General features: G+C 43.2%; 1 protein-coding gene and 1 non-coding gene across 5 annotated transcripts in view; both read right to left on the bottom strand.

Moving 5' to 3' along the window:
• Positions 1 to 18022, bottom strand: part of Sik2 (salt inducible kinase 2) — an 81962-nt gene that overhangs the window by 6635 nt on the left and 57305 nt on the right. For 3 of the 4 annotated variants that reach the window (XM_048343819.1, XM_048343818.1, XM_048343820.1), the window contains 6 exons: positions 15330 to 15454; positions 14865 to 14988; positions 12884 to 13104; positions 10754 to 10906; positions 5861 to 6025; positions 546 to 774 (listed from right to left, as the gene is read on the bottom strand). In XM_048343819.1, coding sequence (XP_048199776.1) covers positions 546 to 774; positions 5861 to 6025; positions 10754 to 10906; positions 12884 to 13104; positions 14865 to 14988; positions 15330 to 15454 — 1017 coding nt within the window. Of the gene's footprint in view, positions 1 to 545; positions 775 to 5860; positions 6026 to 10753; positions 10907 to 12883; positions 13105 to 14864; positions 14989 to 15329; positions 15455 to 15561; positions 16260 to 18022 lie in introns of those variants that run through there. The other variant, XM_048343822.1, reaches the window with a different exon arrangement.
• Positions 1150 to 1280, bottom strand: LOC125349783. Its single transcript, XR_007210595.1, has one exon. It is a non-coding gene; the product is annotated as a small nucleolar RNA SNORA9 (small nucleolar RNA).

The raw sequence follows: 18022 nt of genomic DNA, 5'->3' as shown, positions 1-18022 counted from the left end.
TTCTTTACTCAGGAGGCTGAGGTAGCAAAGGCCTTTGAACCTGGGCAGCATTGCAAAGCAAGCATAGTACAAAACAAAACTCTTCTCAGGGCTGGTGCTTTGTGGTGTAGCTCAGCAGTAGAGGGTTTGCTTAGCATTCACAGGCCCTCGGTTCAATTCCCGGTGCTGCACACAAACCAACTGCATCTTTTCAGAACCCTTTTATAGGTCAACTTAAATGCCTTTACATTTAGTAGGGAAAGCCCTCCAGAAGCTGTGCCTGTAAGAACTTGACTGTTCTCAGAAGCCAGAGATTGATGAAGCTGAGCTCACCTGATGAACCCCAGAGTAAGACAGCCAACTCTCACAGGTCATCTTCATCTTGGTTAGCTGTTGGGCAGAGGCCTGATCTGCAACAGCCCACTGAATGGGCTCTGTGAAGCAATGTGACTACAAGCCAGGGCTAGGCTGCTATCATGACTGGCTGCTTCTATTGCTAGACTTGGTGACCGCTAGATGAGAGGACACAGTGAAGATTTAGCCAGGTGCTTTCCTGGACATCGTACCTGGCCCAGGCATCACTACCAGGGGGTTGGTCACTTCTGACAGGGTGTGCCGTCGCTGGCCACTGCGCGTGGCCTGGAAGGCTTCAAAGGCATGGCTGGGGTCTTCCTCGGCCTCTCCTTCGGTCTCCAGCCCTTCATCTATGGACGTCTCCATCATGTTGCTGGGCAGTGACTGGCAACCCTTCCTCACCAAGACAGGAGGCACGGGGTCCAGCAGACAGCCATTTACCTAGAGGTCACAGGGGAGCGAATGATGAGTCCTCTCTCTGTGGAGTCCTCAGAAAAACCTCCAGAGGGAAAGGTGCCAAGACTTACGGCAAATCAGAAATTAATCCAAATATTAAAAGTGCCCCTATACATTTCTAGTGACAGTATACTGATGAAAAGTAAAGGACAGTCAACTGCAGCACTAGAGACAGAAGCCCATTATGACCCAACTGGCAGTCCCATCAGGTTACTCTGAGTCATTTTTATTACAATAAACACTTTTTTTTAGTGGTTTCCAGATGAATAGGGGTATTTTAGCTTGAGGCCTAACAGGTATTTTTTTTTTTTAATAAGGGAAACAGGGAGGATGAGATTTTTTTTTTCTTTTAAGGCAAGCAATTGTCTGGAATTGCTATAATCTTGCTCTGGATAAAGCAGGACAAGGTCTCACACTGTTTCAAGACTGTTCTGGCAAGTTCTGTAGGAATGCACGGGCCACGCAGACCCAAGCATGCTAGAAGCTTGCTAGAGATCTTTTTTTTTTTCTTATATATATACATGGTTCATAGCTAAAAAGGAAAGGGTAGTCACCAACATTCTTCTAATTTTCAACTACAAAACATACTAGAAGGTTCCAGAGATACTTTTCACTTCATGACTTAAGTACCTGCCCATTCAGTTTGGTTTTTAATTGGATCTATGTGCCCAAGGAATGGAGAGTAAGAATTCTTTGAAGACAGATACCACAAAAAGAACTGAAAAAAAAAAAAATTCAAATGGCAGGCGGCCAAAGGCTTCCATTATAGAATAACAAATGACTCACAGGCCCCAAATTCCAGCAGAGGTTAATAAGCCCCAGTGCACAGAATTCTCTCCTTCCCCAGCTCACACAGTATCGACTGTTCATCCCGCAGGGAGAGCCCGGCACAGCCCGCAGCGAGCCCTCCGCCTTCCTGCACAGTTGCCAAGCGAGAGAACCACCTAATGGCCGGCTAAATGGCACACAAAAGGGAGTTGTGGTTTCCAGTTCTTCTAGCTGGTAAAAACCCCACAGAGGAGGCAATTATTTACCTCATTACCTTAACTATTCCCTAGTGGAAATCAATCCCTGGTCTCTTGTGAATGGCTGCTCAGGAGCAGCCAGCAGAGCCGCTCCACCTGGAGCACGCTGGGTAGAGCTGGCTTTCCTTCGGAGGCTGGCGTGCGCGGGTAGGAGCTGCGTGCGAGACGCAGGAAACTTTCCTCTTCTACAAACTATCTGAGGCTCGGTCTGGACAGGGAGAGCTGGAGCCTCAGCTGTTGGCTCAGAGGAGGGGCTGCTTAGCCTCAAAATCTGTTCTGCAGCCACAGCCCCTCCGTGTTTAGGTCACTGATGCATGGGCAGTTGCTTCAAAGGAAGAACACAGATACCTTCTTCCCAACCTTCCAATCTTCCCTTGGAGCAGAAAACAGAAACCTGAAATCTGGCCACCAGCGCTCATCCTCTCCTTGGGCCTTTTCCTCTTTGACTACCCTGAATAGATTCCTTGTAGGAAAGCATGGCTGAGAACTTAAGATTCACACTTCCAGGCTCCCTAACCGGCTATTCTAGTGAGTTTGTTAAGAACAGCCGTGGGGGGCTGGGGATATGGCCTAGTGGCAAGAGCACTTGCCTCGTATACATGAAGCCCTCGGTTCGATTCCCCAGCACCACATATACAGAAAATGGCCAGAAGTGGCGCTGCGGCTCAAGCGGCAGAGTGCTAGCCTTGAGCAAAAAGAAGCCAGGGACAGTGCTCAGGCCCTGAGTCCAAGGCCCAGGACTGGCAAAAAAAGAAAAGAAAAAAAAAGATTCAAGATTGTACTTAATAGAATACAAGTTTGTTTAAAAAGCCTTTCTATCCAAGGAACCACCCTACTTCTAGCCACCTGCCTATCTACAGCAGGCACACCAAAATATGCTCATCTTTGAGTAATGAGATTGTGGACAAGTCAGTTTGTCAGCCATTGCCCACAGTACCCAATCCACATTCTCATGCAGAGTTGAGCAACTCTCTTAAGACAGGCGTTGTTTGTTTTTACAGGAACACCAAATCCAAGTCTCAACTCTGACTCTCTAATGGCCTTTGGTGACCACTTCAGCACTGAAGAGTCCTGGGAGGGCATAAAATTCTTGTCTCTAATTGAGAGCAGAGATGTAATTAGCAATACAGGCAGCTACAAAGCATCTTTCAGAAAACCAAAGGGTGCTGTAGTGAGTGTTTATGAGATGGTGTGAATAACAGAACTGTATTTCTATTAGAGGTTTTGCGTGTGTGCATTTATCTATGGGCCTCAAAGAGAGAGGCAGGAGGGACAGAAGAGAGACAGCATGTTTGCAGACATAAATGAAACGACTCACAATAAGACTGGCGAATGTTTCTGGCCTGGCTGGGTGTCAGGGTGGCCCTGCCAATATGGGTGGCTACTTCCAGTGTGGCACCCTTCTTTCTACAAATGCAAATACACTAGCTAGCTTCTGTCTACATCTTTCGCAAAATCATTCATTTCCTGTCTGTTTCCTAGTTACTGTAACAATCACAAGCTTTAAAAATAGCTTGCCCTATATATTACAGCAGACAGTACCCAATCTGTGTTTCGGGCCTGATGCCCTCACAGACAAGATTTTAGCAGACTGCATTTTAATTTTGTCGGGAGAATTAGATCTTCAAAATGAATTATGCTGCCCTAATTGATGCCTACATTTCAGAACTGGACTGTAACTGTAGTTTATAAGGTTATTCCCCATGCTAGGCAACAGCGAGCAAGCAAACACTGTCTACAGAGAGGCACGTGTCCTCAGCACGGCGGCACAGCGTGCTGTGGTGGCCGCATTGCTTCTGATCTGCCGCTTAACCTCCAGCAGTTCCAGTTTCTGAAAATGGCGCCCATCCTCAAAGTCTTGTATTAGTTTGGACTTCTCTCTAATCCGCCAAGTCCTATCAATTCTACCTGTGTTGTCCAGTTGCTCCTTTTCCCTTTCTGGACCACTGTCCTATTTCAGGCCTACAGGGTCTCTCCCTCCTGGACACAGGTGTGCTTATCCTCCCATCTTGTAGCCAGTGCATGCGAGGCGACAACCAAAGCATGTTTCCTGATGCACACCACACACAGGACGTAAGCCCCCTCCCCTGATGATCACTGCTTTTTTTGGGGGGAGGGGGGCTTGGACTCAGGGCCTGAGCACTGTCCCTGGCTTCTTTTTTTGCTCAAGGCTAACACTCTGCCACTTGAGCCACAGCGCCACTTCTGGCCATTTTCTGTATATGTGGTGCTGGGGAGTTGAACCTAGGGCTTCATGTATAAGAGGCAAGCACTCTTGCCACTAGGCCATATCCCCAGCCCTGCCGACCACTTCTTTAACCCTACACTTGACCCTGAGCCACTCCCCAACACCGACAGTGCCTGCTTTAGAAAAGTGTACATGTCCTGGCTTGCCATTTCCAGATGAAACATTCGTCTTTATTCCATGCATCATCCTTTCTTTGTATGTTCTTTTCCTCAAAAAAACTAAAATCTACTCTGATTGAGATGGACCAGGAGTTTCCCAAAGTTTGCTTTTTTGCTCGAGCTGTTTCCTCCTCTGAAGATGCCTCATCCTGGTTTCCATTCACCTGCATTCTCGCCCTCTTCTCAGTTCCCTGCTCTGAAAAGCGAACTCCCAAATGGCACCAATCAAGCCTTCCTGCCTCCTTCTAATCTCATTTTGATTTATTACCTCTCTACAGGACCAATCACATATTTTATCTCCCATAGCTTATCCAGCACTTGGCAGACTCAGCATTGTCTCTACTTCCTTCTGCTCAATGGCAGCCCAGCAGACTGTGAGGCAGAATTCATATCTGATTTTTTTTTAATACCAAAGAGGTTCGAGAGGAAACTCATGTACTGAGTACCTAAAATCTGCCCCAAACATCACATTACACACATTATCTCAATCCTCACAATAATCTTATTAAGATGACATTCTCATTTTATACAGAGAAAACAGGTTCAGAGGTTAGTCTTATTGCCCAAGTTCACACAGTTTAGTTAATAGCAATTTGAATATACTCTAAGACCTACATTTCTTTTATCACACTCTGCTATCATTAATATGAATATGATTTTTTTCTCTTGCTGTTCCTAGGATTTGAACTCAGGGCTTGGGCACTGTCCTTGAACGCCTTCTGCTCAACGCTAGTAATCTATCACTTGAGCCACAGTGCCACTTCCAGCCTTTTCTGAGTAGTTCAGTGGCGATGAGAGTCTCACAAACTTTCCTGTCCAGGCTGTCTTTGTACCTTGAACCTTAGATCTCAGCCTCCTGAGTAGCTAGGATTACAGATGTGAGCCACTGGCACCCATCTAGGAATAGGATTCTTTGTTTTGCCAGTCGTGGGGCTTGAACTCGGGGCCTGAATGCTGTCCCTGGCTTTTTTTGTTGTTGTTGTTTAAGGCTACCACTTGAGCCACAGCTCCACTTGTGGCTTTTTCTGTATATGTGGTGCTGAGGAATTGAACCCAGGGCTTCATGCAAGCTAGGCAAGCACTCTACCACTAGGTCACATTCCCAGCCCCAAGAATATGAGTCTTTGAGTATCATATGATGCTAATTATATATAACACATATTAGAAGTAAAATAAACATCTGTTGTATGAGAGAGACTATCACCTTCTATATATTAAAAGCCATCAGATATACACCAATACAAACTGAACTGTTCTAATAATGTCCAAACTGACCACCACAAAGATGCTCAGATGGATCAAAAAGAAATCCTACCAATTTTGTCTAGAATGTCCTCAAATAGAAGAGAGCCTATATTAATAAAACACTCAATTCAGCACAATAGGTAACTTGTTTTCAAAATTACCATTAAAGACAAAACCAATAAAAGAAAGAAGAGGCTTCTTGAGAAGTTCCTGAGAGGTCTGTCAAGTCACACTATGTTACAGTCACACTGACGGTGAGGCGTTAGCAATGGATGCTTTAAGAATTCTCCAAAACCCCAAACAACAACAGAAAGCCTCAAAGCAACATTCCTGACTGACCGGCGAGAGTTCATCAAGCCACACAGCAAACACGGAATCTCTCAAACACATTGTACCTTTGGAGTGTCGACACATTCTTCCTCCATAAAGGCAGCTTCTGCTTGACAGCCAGGTGCTGGAAATGTAAAGGCTTCCACGTTGGGCGCCTGGGGGAGAGGGGTAGACCGCAGCAGTCTCACATTTGGTGAATGCATGGCCACCGGGAGCCCCACAGTTTGTGCCTGCAAATACATCAAGAACGGATAGTATGTGACGATTAGTACTTCCCCTATAATACACAAAATCTGGGAATCAGAGTGTTCCTGAGGCAATGAGGGCTAAGCCCTGGGATACCCCAGGAAAGATCTGCTATAATAGGTGTTAGGGAGAGTATCACCAGGAAGCAGTCTCAGTAAGACTGTACATAAATAGGCGTACGGAATTTGGGCCCCATCCCTCGACGAGAGGTACAACCTGCATGTAAGTGACAAGAAACCCAGTCTTTGTAACCACCAGTTCAACAAACATACTTATCTCTTTACTGCAATCAAATACTAGGAAAAGTATGAAGAAGAAAAAAAGTTGAGTGTGCAGGATCTCAGCACTGACACTCTGTGACCTGGTAACCACAGCACAGATGCCCTTAACCAAGCACACTCCTCATACTTCCTTGGCAAGGGTGTGCATGAAGATGAAGAAAAGCAGTTACTCGGGGGTGAAAGAAGTCTTTCTGGAACAAGGGAAATACAAACAATATAGCATGCGTGGTACCACACTGCTGATAAGAGAATGTTTCTATGACAAACTGTTGGTTGATTAATATCCTAGTGGTCATTATTGTGACCATGCCCAAACAATTCTGATGATTGTTTTTTCTTCTATACTGTGCCTAGGTGCTGTCCTTGAGCTCTTTTTGCTCAAGGCTAGAGTTCTACCACTTGATCCACAGCTCCCCTTCTGGGTTTTTGTTAGTTAGTTGGAGATTAAGAGTTTCATGGACTTTTCTGCCTAGGCTGCCTCTGAACTGAGATCCTTGAGATCTCAGTCTCCTGAGTGGCTAGAATTACAGGCCCGAGTCACTGGCACCAGGTGGGGATCACTTTTTGAACCCTGCTTATTGGCTGAATCTCTGCTTCTGACTTCCTGTTTCCCAGAACCACTGATGCCAATAGTTTTCTTTCTTCTTGTTCTATATAGGCAGACAGTGTTATGGGCTGACTTATGTTTTCCCAAAATTTCTAAGTTGAAGATTTAACCCTCAATGAGAAGGAAGGTATTTGGAGAAAGGACCTTTAAGAAGATTATGAGGGTTATATTAGGTCATAACTGCTAGTAGGGCCCTGATCCAAGAAGGTGAGACAGAGCTTTATATATAGTTCAGACTGGTCTTGATTTCACTATGCAGACCAGGCTGGCCTTCACTTCATGACCCTCCTGTGTCAGTCTCCTAAACTGTTGGGACTATAGGTGTGGATCACTAGTGGCTGCTATTCATGTAAGAAGAAGAAGAAGAGACACCAGAGACTTCTTCACAACTAACTGACATGGAAAGATTATGTGAGGCACCGTGAGAAGGGGGCCACCTACCAATCAGGAAAAGGGCCTATGCATCAATCAGCTCTTAGGAACCCGACTGTGCATTTCTAGCCTCCAGACCAGGAAAAAAGAATCTGTTTTTCAGTCAACCACTCTTGGCATTTTGTTATGGTAGCCTGAGCAAACTAATACAATGGGTTGTCTTACAGATATGGAGGGCAATCTTGAATCAACAATCAGAGAACTGTGGTGACATTTCATTCCTGTCTGCTGACCATTAAAGGGAGGTGGAAGAACTGTTAAGAGTAGTGGCTAGAGCTGACGAGAAAAAGGTGCGATGTTTTTCTAAATGGCTGCCTCAAATTAGGTGCGATGCTAATGGCATGTCACACAGCAAACAAAAATACTTTAAACCTATGTAAAACGGGAATCTTTTACTAGAATGGATGCTTGATCACTAGGGCAGAGACTGTTTCCTGAGTAATTCCCAGGCCTCAGTGGCTGACAGACAGTGGCTGGCAGACAAATGCTCTATTTGCTGAACTCAACTGCTCCTACAGGTTACCAGTCTCTAAGCAGCAATCCTTCTAAGTAGGCAATACTACTTCCATTCCACAGTCAAGGGCACAGCAGCTCAGAAACCCTGGCTTGAGCAAAGTCATTCATCCTTGTGTGGAACGCAAGGTCTGTGTAATTCCAGTTCATGTGACCTTGGCACACTGCACGCTGTTTCTTCAGTTTCTAGTCATATTAACAAGTAACAAGTGGGGCTGGGGATATAGCCTAGTGGCAAGAGTGCCTGCCTCGGATACACGAGGCCCTAGGTTCGATTCCCCAGCACCACATATACAGAAAACGGCCAGAAGCGGCGCTGTGGCTCAAGTGGCAGAGTGCTAGCCTTGAGCGGGAAGAAGCCAGGGACAGTGCTCAGGCCCTGAGTCCAAGGCCCAGGACTGGCCAAAAAAAAAAAAAAAAAAAAAAAAAAAAACAAGTAACAAGTGATCTGCACTACCTTTTTCAGCAATTAGAACATTAAAGAATTAAAACAAGTAGGCTGTACTAAAACAAAGCATTATTTATATCCACAAAAATCCCAGAAATTTGTGTTTAAATTGGATTTCATGTAACTCCCTGAGAGAAGGTCACATCTGAAGTCAGAGTAAGTAGGTCAATGAATGAAGTGAAAAGAACTTACGGTGTGTGAGTGATAATGAAAAGCCAAGCTAGCAAGCAGAAGTAGCCATGTGATACACTGGAATACCAAGCCAAATTAAATACAATCTAGGTATCTGAGGGAATTTGCTTAAAGTCTAGATAGGAAAGGATAGCATGTACAATAATAGGAGCATGTGCTCAGGAGTGATTGTTTATGTAACCCTCACCACTCCCTCACTTGTATAATGTTTAAGAATGAAGGAACTTGGCAGGGCAAGCCTGCTTCTGCACTGGGGCATTCCGGCTTCCGACCCTTTCATCTGGCTGCATGCACTAGTGGGAAGAGGCACCAGGCGCTCCATCTCACTATCACTGTCCTGGTTCGGATTTCATTTTCTCTCCCACTCTTTCTGCCTAAAAGCAGTGCTTGTGTGGCTAGGACTACATGTGAGCCTTCCTCACTGGCCTGTTTTCCTTCACATGTTCTGTGGAAGCTGATATAAAGTGTGTCAAAGAAATACAAAGTAAACATTCTTCTGCTCTTAATTTCACTTTGTACCAAGAGAGCTGCTCACTGAAATGGGTGAGAATGCCAAGAGAGCAAAGCAACAAAGCACGTTCCTCAGCCTAGACACAGAGGACTCCTCAGACCCTGTGGCCCCAGGCACTCTCCTGGGATCCCAGTCGACATGCCTTCTTGGCAGCTGAGTTAATGTTACTTCTCTGTCCACAGGCCCAGGCCCCAGAAACAGTCACCCCCATCACCTGTTTATTTACACTTATTTTATTTAAACACTCCGGTGGGGACTTAGCCTGAGTACTAAAGCACCTGTCTTGTATAGTCAAAGCCCTGAGTTCAAACCCCAGTGCCACCAAACAAATCAAAACAACAAATGCTTACATGGCATTGACTACATACCAGCTCCTGTATTATACCATAAATATTAACAAATTTTATTGTCACAACTGTTTTATCTCTATTTTACACTTGGGAAACTTAAGTAAACAAAAATCTCAAGGTTTTCTAATGTTACACAGTAGGAAGTGGCAGAATCTGGAATTTTCTCTGGAGTCTAGGTTTTAATTACTCCATGGAGCTGCCTCTCCAAACTACTAAGTCCCTTCAGGGTCTAAGTGTGAAACAGTCCTTATACTGACCCTTCTTTCTGCTTCTACCTATACCAGCTACTGTCTCCAAACCTCTTCTTGATTCATCCCATCCTTTCCAATGCTCACAGGTTAATTAGGTTATCACTTTTTTTTTTGCTTATAATGGCTTCTTTAGTTTGTTACTGCTTCCTGAATTATAAGTAAACTCCTTACATGACACTCAGAGGTCTTCATAATATGGCTTTAACTGGACAAGCTAACCTTTTATTTTCTTATACTTCAATTCAAGTGGACTACTTGCTGCACTAACTGCCCACATAACACTTCTGCTTACCTCACACAGCTTCTTCCTACCCTTCATGCTTTCAAGTCCTGCCTTTCCCCAACAAAGTCCCACACATCCGCGAAGATGTCTGAAATGCCATCTCTCCCATGAAGACTTTCTCAATCACATGTGAATCTCTCTCCTTCTTAGCTCTTCAATGGCACTAATCTTCCCTTATTCCGGTGATGGTATGGTCCTATCTCTAGCTTGTGCAGTGTGATGGCTCCGGGGAAATGACTGTCTTCATTCCCCAAATGACTTATTCCCCTTCATATCTCCATAGGAATAGCAGAAATGTGCACATGATAAATCTGCCATAAAAATTTGTTAGATAAAAAAGTTATATGAGACTGAATATATAAACTAGTGATATTCATTATTGACATGAGTAATTAAAAATAAAATATTCTTTTTTTTTCCTTTTAAGAACATTTTTATTTATTTATTTTTTGGCAGTGACTCAGGGCCTGAGCACTGTCCCTGGCTTCTTTTTGCTCAAGACTAGCACTCTGCCACTTGAGCCACAGCACCACTTCTGGCCGTTTTCTATATATGTGGTGCTGGGGACTCGAACCCAGGGCTTCATGTATACGAGTCAAGCACTCTTGCCACTAGGCCATATTCCCAGCCCACTGAAAATAAAATATTCTTTAAAAAAACACTCTGAAATAAAGTTAATCCTTAAAAGTAGGATAGTGCTTAAATGTTTGGAACTCCAGTGAATGACTGAGGCAGAAATTTCCAAAAAATGAAATGCTAAATCTTTGTACTTCACAATGAAAAATAAGTCAAACATGTGAACAGGCACATGTCCAGATGAGACTCTTGGCTAACAGGGTGTTACCTTGGCAACTGTCTGTTCAGCAATGGTGCTAGGCCGGCGCTGGCGACCGTCAAGTCTCTGCTCCACAGGAAAACTGCTTCTATGTGACTTCAGGCGCTCCACCAACAAGAAATAAATGGCAGCAAAGTGGTTATAGCTCTTGTTCTGCAAAGACTGAAAGAGAAAACCAGTGCTGAAGGCAGAGCAGTATAAACTAATCCAACCATCTCCACCTTTCTTAAAGGGGAGAGAGCAGAATCAGAAAGCAGCAAAGTATGCCTCTGGAAGGCCTAACGTTTCAAGTCTCCAATTTAGTTACATAAAGGGCGGTTCCTTTAAATGACTTGCGGGGTCCTTTTCCATGATCAGGATCCATTTGTTTACTGCACTGAGAGAAAGTGCCATCACTGTCTCATGTAGACATTCCCAATGCTGGCATATGGTCCCTATCTCTAGCTCCCAATATGGTGTAGGATCGTGAGCACTGAGCCCAGATGTTCTAATTCTACTGTCTGAATCCAAATCACTGAGAGTGAATGAATTAAAGAGAAGGGAATGATTAAAGGCTTTGAAGAACTTTCTGGAGATTATTGTGAGCTAGAGAATGACCTCTGGATACTAGATGGAGAGACACTGTCTCTCCGTTCTTAGGTAATTCTTTCCTCTTGTTTTTGCAGTCCCATCCTTTTGAAACCTTAAAAATAAACTTATTTCCCCAATTTTCATATCTTTAGCCTGCCAGCTTTTCCAGGATGCTAATGTAACAGAGAAACAACTGTTCCTTCACTTCTAATTTCACCCAGAAGTTTGCCCAGAAGCTGCACAGGGTACCAAAGATGTGCTGCGAACTCAGCAAAAACCCTGGGCCAGTGGGACCACATGCAGAGCTGCTGATCTGGATGTACTTAGAGGCCAGGTACGAAAACATTACTGACACCACAAGCAAAGGAAGAGGGCAGTTTAGCTTCGCGTATGGCTTCAGTGGGTGACAAGGAAGTGTAATCTGGTTGGTGCCTTGGTCTTTCACAGCTAACAAGGCGCATTTGATATTCTTTTGTTTGTTTGTTTGTTTGTTATGCTTCCTTCTTAGAAGCACTGTTTTTTTAATTGAGATAAATTTTATTTAGTAAATTAAATCAGTATAAATTTCTTGTTTTACTAAATTAGCAGGAGTTTTAGAAACAACATTTTTGTGAGCAGACAGCACTGCAGGAGGATGGATTTAAGGTAGCAGGATAACCATGTGCATGTAGAGGAAGGCAACTGGTTCATCACCTCACTCCACATTCAGCTAGACAAAAGACTTGAACCTGAAATGAAGAGCAACAATGCTACTCAAAAATATAACTAGACAGACACATATAAATGACTAAAACATAAACGGGAAGAGAGCTAAATCTTAGTTACAGAAGAATTCCAATTAATGCACACGCTACTCCTGTGGCACTTAATCACCACTTCTCCTGCTTCCAAGGACAAGAGTGTGGAGAGAGGAAAATACTAACTGACAGTGGAGAATTCTGGCAGGTGACAAGCCATGGCTTTCCGGCACTGTTAACAGAGGCATTAAAAGTATGTACACCCTATAAATATGTTAACTATTTGAGGAAAGCAACAAAAGCCAAGAGGAATTTTCCAGGTTCATGACTTCTCAGTTCTATGACCCCTAATATTTCTAAATCAGGACCCCACCTGTTTCTGCCTTCTGAGTTTCTCCAGTTCACAATCTCTATCCACAGGCTTTCTTAAATCTGATGCCCTCCCTTCTTGTTTCCTGTTTGACTTTCACCTTATTCCTTATCTGCACATTTACATTCCATGCAAACTAGTGTAATACTGCTATGAAACTTCATGTTTCATCTTGGAAGAAATTTCTAATTTGTGCTTGTTAAGTTTCCATCATTGCCGTTGTCTGAACCCTCTATAAATCCTCCTACTTGAACTTTTTGGCAGATGGAGCAAAGGAAGGAATTTAGACACAGAATATCAGTAAATATAAACAGAGTCTGATGTTATGGTAAGGAAACACTAAACACTATACCTAGGTGAAGTGGAGGCATGGGCTAGAAGACCAAGTTGATAGGCAGTGAGCAAGTTACTGAGTTCACAAGAGTCCTAACACATCTTTAGTCAAATCACTGGTATCTTTACCTCAATGGTCTTCTGCTGATCTATTCCAAGGCTGTGCATCAATCGAAGAACCTGCTCATTAAATTCCCCGATGGATGGCTCGTTTTCTTGCTCTTGCGAATAGAGAACAGGCCTCTGTATAGGAACTTCTATGAGCATCCACTTATGCTCCTTAATTTGGGCTATAGTTAGCCGTTTAGATGGGTCAAGAACCAACATCCTCCTAATAAGATGCTCACAATCTACAGAAAACACAATGGCACAAAAGTCATAAACCTCCTTGCATTTCAGGGTTATCCGCTTGACCTAAATGACTTTATAACAGTGTTAATCTTTTTTTTTTTGGCCATCTTAGGGCTCGAACTGTGGGCCTAGATGCTGTCCGTGAGCTTTTGTGAATGGTGTTAATCTTTGTATCCTTCATTGGAAAGTAGGTCCAATAAGTAAATGTATATATGAAAGATACTGATTTGGGGCTGGGAATATGGCCTAGTGGTAGAGTGCTTGCCTCGCATACATGATTCCCCAGCACCATATATATGAAAAGCCGGAAGTGGTGCTGTGGCTTAAGAGCTAGAGTGCTAGTCTTGAGCAAAAAGAAGCCAGGGACAGTGCCCAGGCTCCAAGTCCCAAGACCTTGGATTGGCAAAAAAAAAAAAGAAAGAAAGAAAGATACTGATTTGTCAAGTTCTCGTGGTGAACAAAAATACTTGAGAAAAACAGTAGGGTATGAGTTGATGTGGGTCTGTGTGAAATCAACTTTTCTGCTGATATTTTCTCAACTGAAAATATCTAGTTACAGACTGAGATTTTTATTTGAAATAGTCTCTCTACAACTGTACAACAGGTAAACGATACACTGATCCTGTCATATCTCTTGCTGATTCACTAAGGCTACATAGGTGAGCTGAAAGCCCTCTATGGATGAAAAACCTCTCATCAGTACCACTGAGAAAACTGTATGCAGAAAAGCATTTTCTTGAGATTACATTCAGCCAAGCACTGCTGGAGCTCTGAGCACTAGCACTAGCTCCTTCTCTGGGATGACAGCAGGCTCTCCATCATTCTCATATAAGCTAATCTCACAGAACTCTGCACTACAGGCACCAGGGCAAGGGCTTTGTATGGAATTATTTAGTGTCCCTCATGTCACCACTAGGAGAGGAACTATTGTTACTTCCATTGCTATAGATAAGGAATTGAGGAGAAATGACTCGTGGATTACAAGCAGGTCGTCTGGCTCTAGAGGCTATGATCTTAGTTACCCAAGACAATCACTTCTACTGCTAGTAGAAGCAAAAGGGTTAAGGATGAATTGAATTGGGTGCAGTGGCTCATCCCTGCAATCCTAGTAAACTGGGAGGACTGTAGTTCCAGGTCATCTCGACCAATAATGGGGACGTGTAAACAGGGGGCTAATGGTCCAGGTTTGAAAATCAATGAAAATAAAAAGGACTGGGCTGGGTAGTGGCTTGAGTGGTAGAAAGTTTTTCTAGCCAGAGCAAGACCTTGAGTTCAAACCCCAGCATCACCAAAAGTAAAGAATGAGACTAAGAAGTAAATTTAGTTGTCACTGATGTAGCAACCCAATACAAGACAGGTAGGAATTGTGACATATCAACTTAATTCTCCAGAGTTCTGCCAGTTGGCTTTTAATTAAAAAATTAATTTTGCAAACCCATTTCATACTCAAGAGTAAAATGGTTGTGAACATGTATCTATGAAGTATTCTTTCTGGAAGTCTAAAATAAACCTGGGACATTTATAGACTTGAGTGAATGGGAAGACTTGCTGCTCTTAATCTGGGAAACTTCTGTTCTCAGTTACAAGGAAGGCTTCTTTCATCTACATGGAGAGTAATTGCTTATTTCTATGGCTTTAAAAATGACTCAGTCATTTTCTTTGGTACTCTAACGCTCAGAAAAAAAAGGGGACTTTTTGCCCAGACATTTCATTTCAGCACGGATTTTGAAAAGCGCAGTTAGTAAGATGACTTTCTTACCTTCTGACATGAAATATGGAATCCGGAATCTTCCTTCCAAAACCCTCTGCCTCAAAATCGGCAGGGTGGGTCCGTCAAAGGGCAGCGCTCCACAGACAAGGACGTAAAGAACTACTCCCATGCTCTGGGGAAGAAAACAGTGTGGCACTTTACAGGGAGAACTTCAGATACTGTGCTCCTAAAAAACCCCAGGAGTCTTGAAATAATATGGATGGAAAATATCTGACATTCCCGATAAATACGAAATTATCTGAATTTGATCACGTTGCTTACTACTTTGAATTGTCAGAAGATAACACCTGTCCCTGGGTCCTAGATATCCAATTCAAGATGCTCTAATTATAGTCCAGTGGGTGGGGAAATATGAAACACTGCTATGTGCTAAGCACTACGAGGTGCTGAGATGGGCCAGGGTAGGAAGTATTTTCATTATAGATAGATGTAACCAGCAAAGTGAAGCAATACCCAAATGTCCAGCTGTGGTCCTTCATACTGCTGCCCTTCAAACACTTCTGGGGCTGCATAAGGGGGGCTGCCACACCACGTTGCCAGCAGTTCACCACTTTTAAAGAAATTTCCAAAACCGAAATCTATTGAGATGGAAATAAACGTTACTTGCATCTATGTTCTCAAACTACACTGCATTTCTCTGTAGATATTTTATAATTTGCTCTATTAACAACGTCACCTGACTCACTCAGTGAGGACTGGGAAGACATCTCTCTTGGTATGCTTCCCTGGCAACAGCATGATGACCAACAAATAGCAAGTGCTCATAAAAGTTGTTGAATGAAGGTGCATGTGAATTGAGGTTTCCTCTCAAAGACAGACTGAGTGAGGATTTGGGAAGAGACTAAATCATGGTTGCTTTTTTTGTGACAGGGTCCTGCTGTGCAAAACCAGGCTGACTTTAAACTCTGGATCCCGATGCCTCAGCATTCTGAGTAGTAGGATTATAAAGAGGCATCACCATGTCCATTTTTTAAACCACATTTGTGGACAGCCATTGTGAATTTGATAATCATAGAATTTAATTTTTTACATGGCTTATAAAGAAAGAAACAGATAGGTAAGACACAAGGAAAGGTCTGGCTGCTTATGACTCCCAGGTATCAAGATAAATAACATGAGACAACTGAGAAGATTTTCCTAAGTCCTCTATGTGTTGATCCATAGATACCCCCTACCTAACAGCTCAGAAACACATGAGCAAGACAGCCTAGCCACAAGCCGCTTGTCATTATTTATGGAAGGAGATACATAATACTTCAAACAGTTAATAGCCATCTCTCTATACTAAGGAATCATATTGAATCTGTGGCTTTTTTTCTTCTGAGTGTTACTGGAATTTGAACTCAGTACTGCTCAATTACTGTTTGTTTGCTTGGCTAGCACTGTACCACTTAAGTCATGCCTTTAGTCCTAGTTTTTGATGGCTGTTTTGGAGTCTCACAGACTTTTGAACTTTGATCCTATGGATTTTAGCCTTCCGAGTAGCAAGAATGACAGGCTTGATCCCCTGGTGCCCAGCCGGAATCTACAGCATGGATATACAGAATGCATTCTGCAATCTCTATGACCACAGGCCTAGAATACACACAAAAATTCATTGACTTTTTTGATGTACATACAAATTTACCCCCTTCGCTAAGTTTTTATATAGTTTCATGTTCTGACTGAAGAAACAAGTTGCTATTGTTTTGGAAGTTGTCATTGCACTATCTTATGTTGTCATATGTGCTTTGGGAACTGATAGGAACTGGCTCTACATCTAGCCAGGGCATAGCATTGCTGCAGAATAAGCTTTAAGAGATGCCCTCAAGGGGACTGGATCCAATCTCCATTGACAGACTGGCTTTGAGATTTGGATTCATTTTAATGAGCATTAGTTTCCCCATATGTGAAGATGCAACACTACATGACACTCGTCAGCAGGTTGTCCTGTGGTCAGTGTGCAAATGTAAACTTATACTCTCTTTGCACCTTGAGACCAGGAACACACGTGGACCTCAGGAAAACATGTTCTAAGTCCAAGCTGAATATACTTTGGCTTGCTGACATAAGACCTAGAGGCAGGCAGCAGTAACACGACTAAGAATAACCCATAACCCCCATATCACAAGTTGGAAAGAACTAGGGATGACTTCCAGTTTTACCACTTTCTAGTTTCAAGTCTCCTAGGAAGCTACTTAATGTTCCTGAACATTAGTTTCTAATCTCTACATGTGTGATAATCTCCTTTCCAGATAGGATACTTTTGAGGATTAAATGGGATGCAGGATGTAAAATGCCTGGAGCACAGATGGGAGACATTATTGCCAACTGTTGCCTTTCAGGAGGAAAAGAAAAAGTGTAGTGAGAGCCTTGGGGTTCAGGAGAGAAAGGGGCACATATACATGGTATATACATGGTGTTAAGCCTGTGAATTAACAGGATAAGGTTTGCTGGTAACTTCTCTCTTTGCATCACTTCAGTCCTTGATCTCACTTCCCCAAATGACCATCAGAATGGCCTTGTGCTCCTTAGCCTACGGCCCACTCACCATTCCTGTTACCTCCTAATCTGTGTACACACACACACACACACACACACACACACACACACACACGTTTCTAGTTTTCCAGGAAAGCTATACTCTCAAGTTAGTCAAGAACTAGCTGTTCAAATGTGATTTAAACAGGACAAGGTTAATTTTACTTAGCGAGAAGCCCAAGAAACACCTGATATAAAATGGGCAAAGGAGCTAAAGAGAGACTTCACAAGAGATAAAAATGGCAAAGAAACATATGAGGAAATGTTCAACATCCCTGGTAGTAAAGGAAATGCAAATAAAAACAACCCTGAGATACCACCTCACTCCAGTTAGAATGGCCTATACTCTGAACTCAGGCAACAACAAATGCTGGAGGGGGTGCGGGGAAAGAGGAACCCTTCTCCATTGTTGGTGGGAGTGCAAATTAGTACAACCACTTTGGAGAACAGTATGGAGGTTTCTCAAAAAGCTCAATATAGACCTACCCTATGACCCAGCCATACCACTCCTAGGCATCTATCCTGAACAGCAAGTCCCAAGATATCAAAAAAGACATTTGGACTTCTATGTTTATCGCGGCACAATTCACAATAGCCAAAATATGGAAACAACCCAGATGCCCCTC

This window comes from Perognathus longimembris, chromosome 3, assembly GCF_023159225.1.
Source record: "Perognathus longimembris pacificus isolate PPM17 chromosome 3, ASM2315922v1, whole genome shotgun sequence".
In the NCBI taxonomy this organism is placed as follows: Eukaryota; Metazoa; Chordata; class Mammalia; order Rodentia; family Heteromyidae; genus Perognathus; species Perognathus longimembris.
This window is presented reverse-complemented; position numbering and strand designations above follow the sequence as displayed.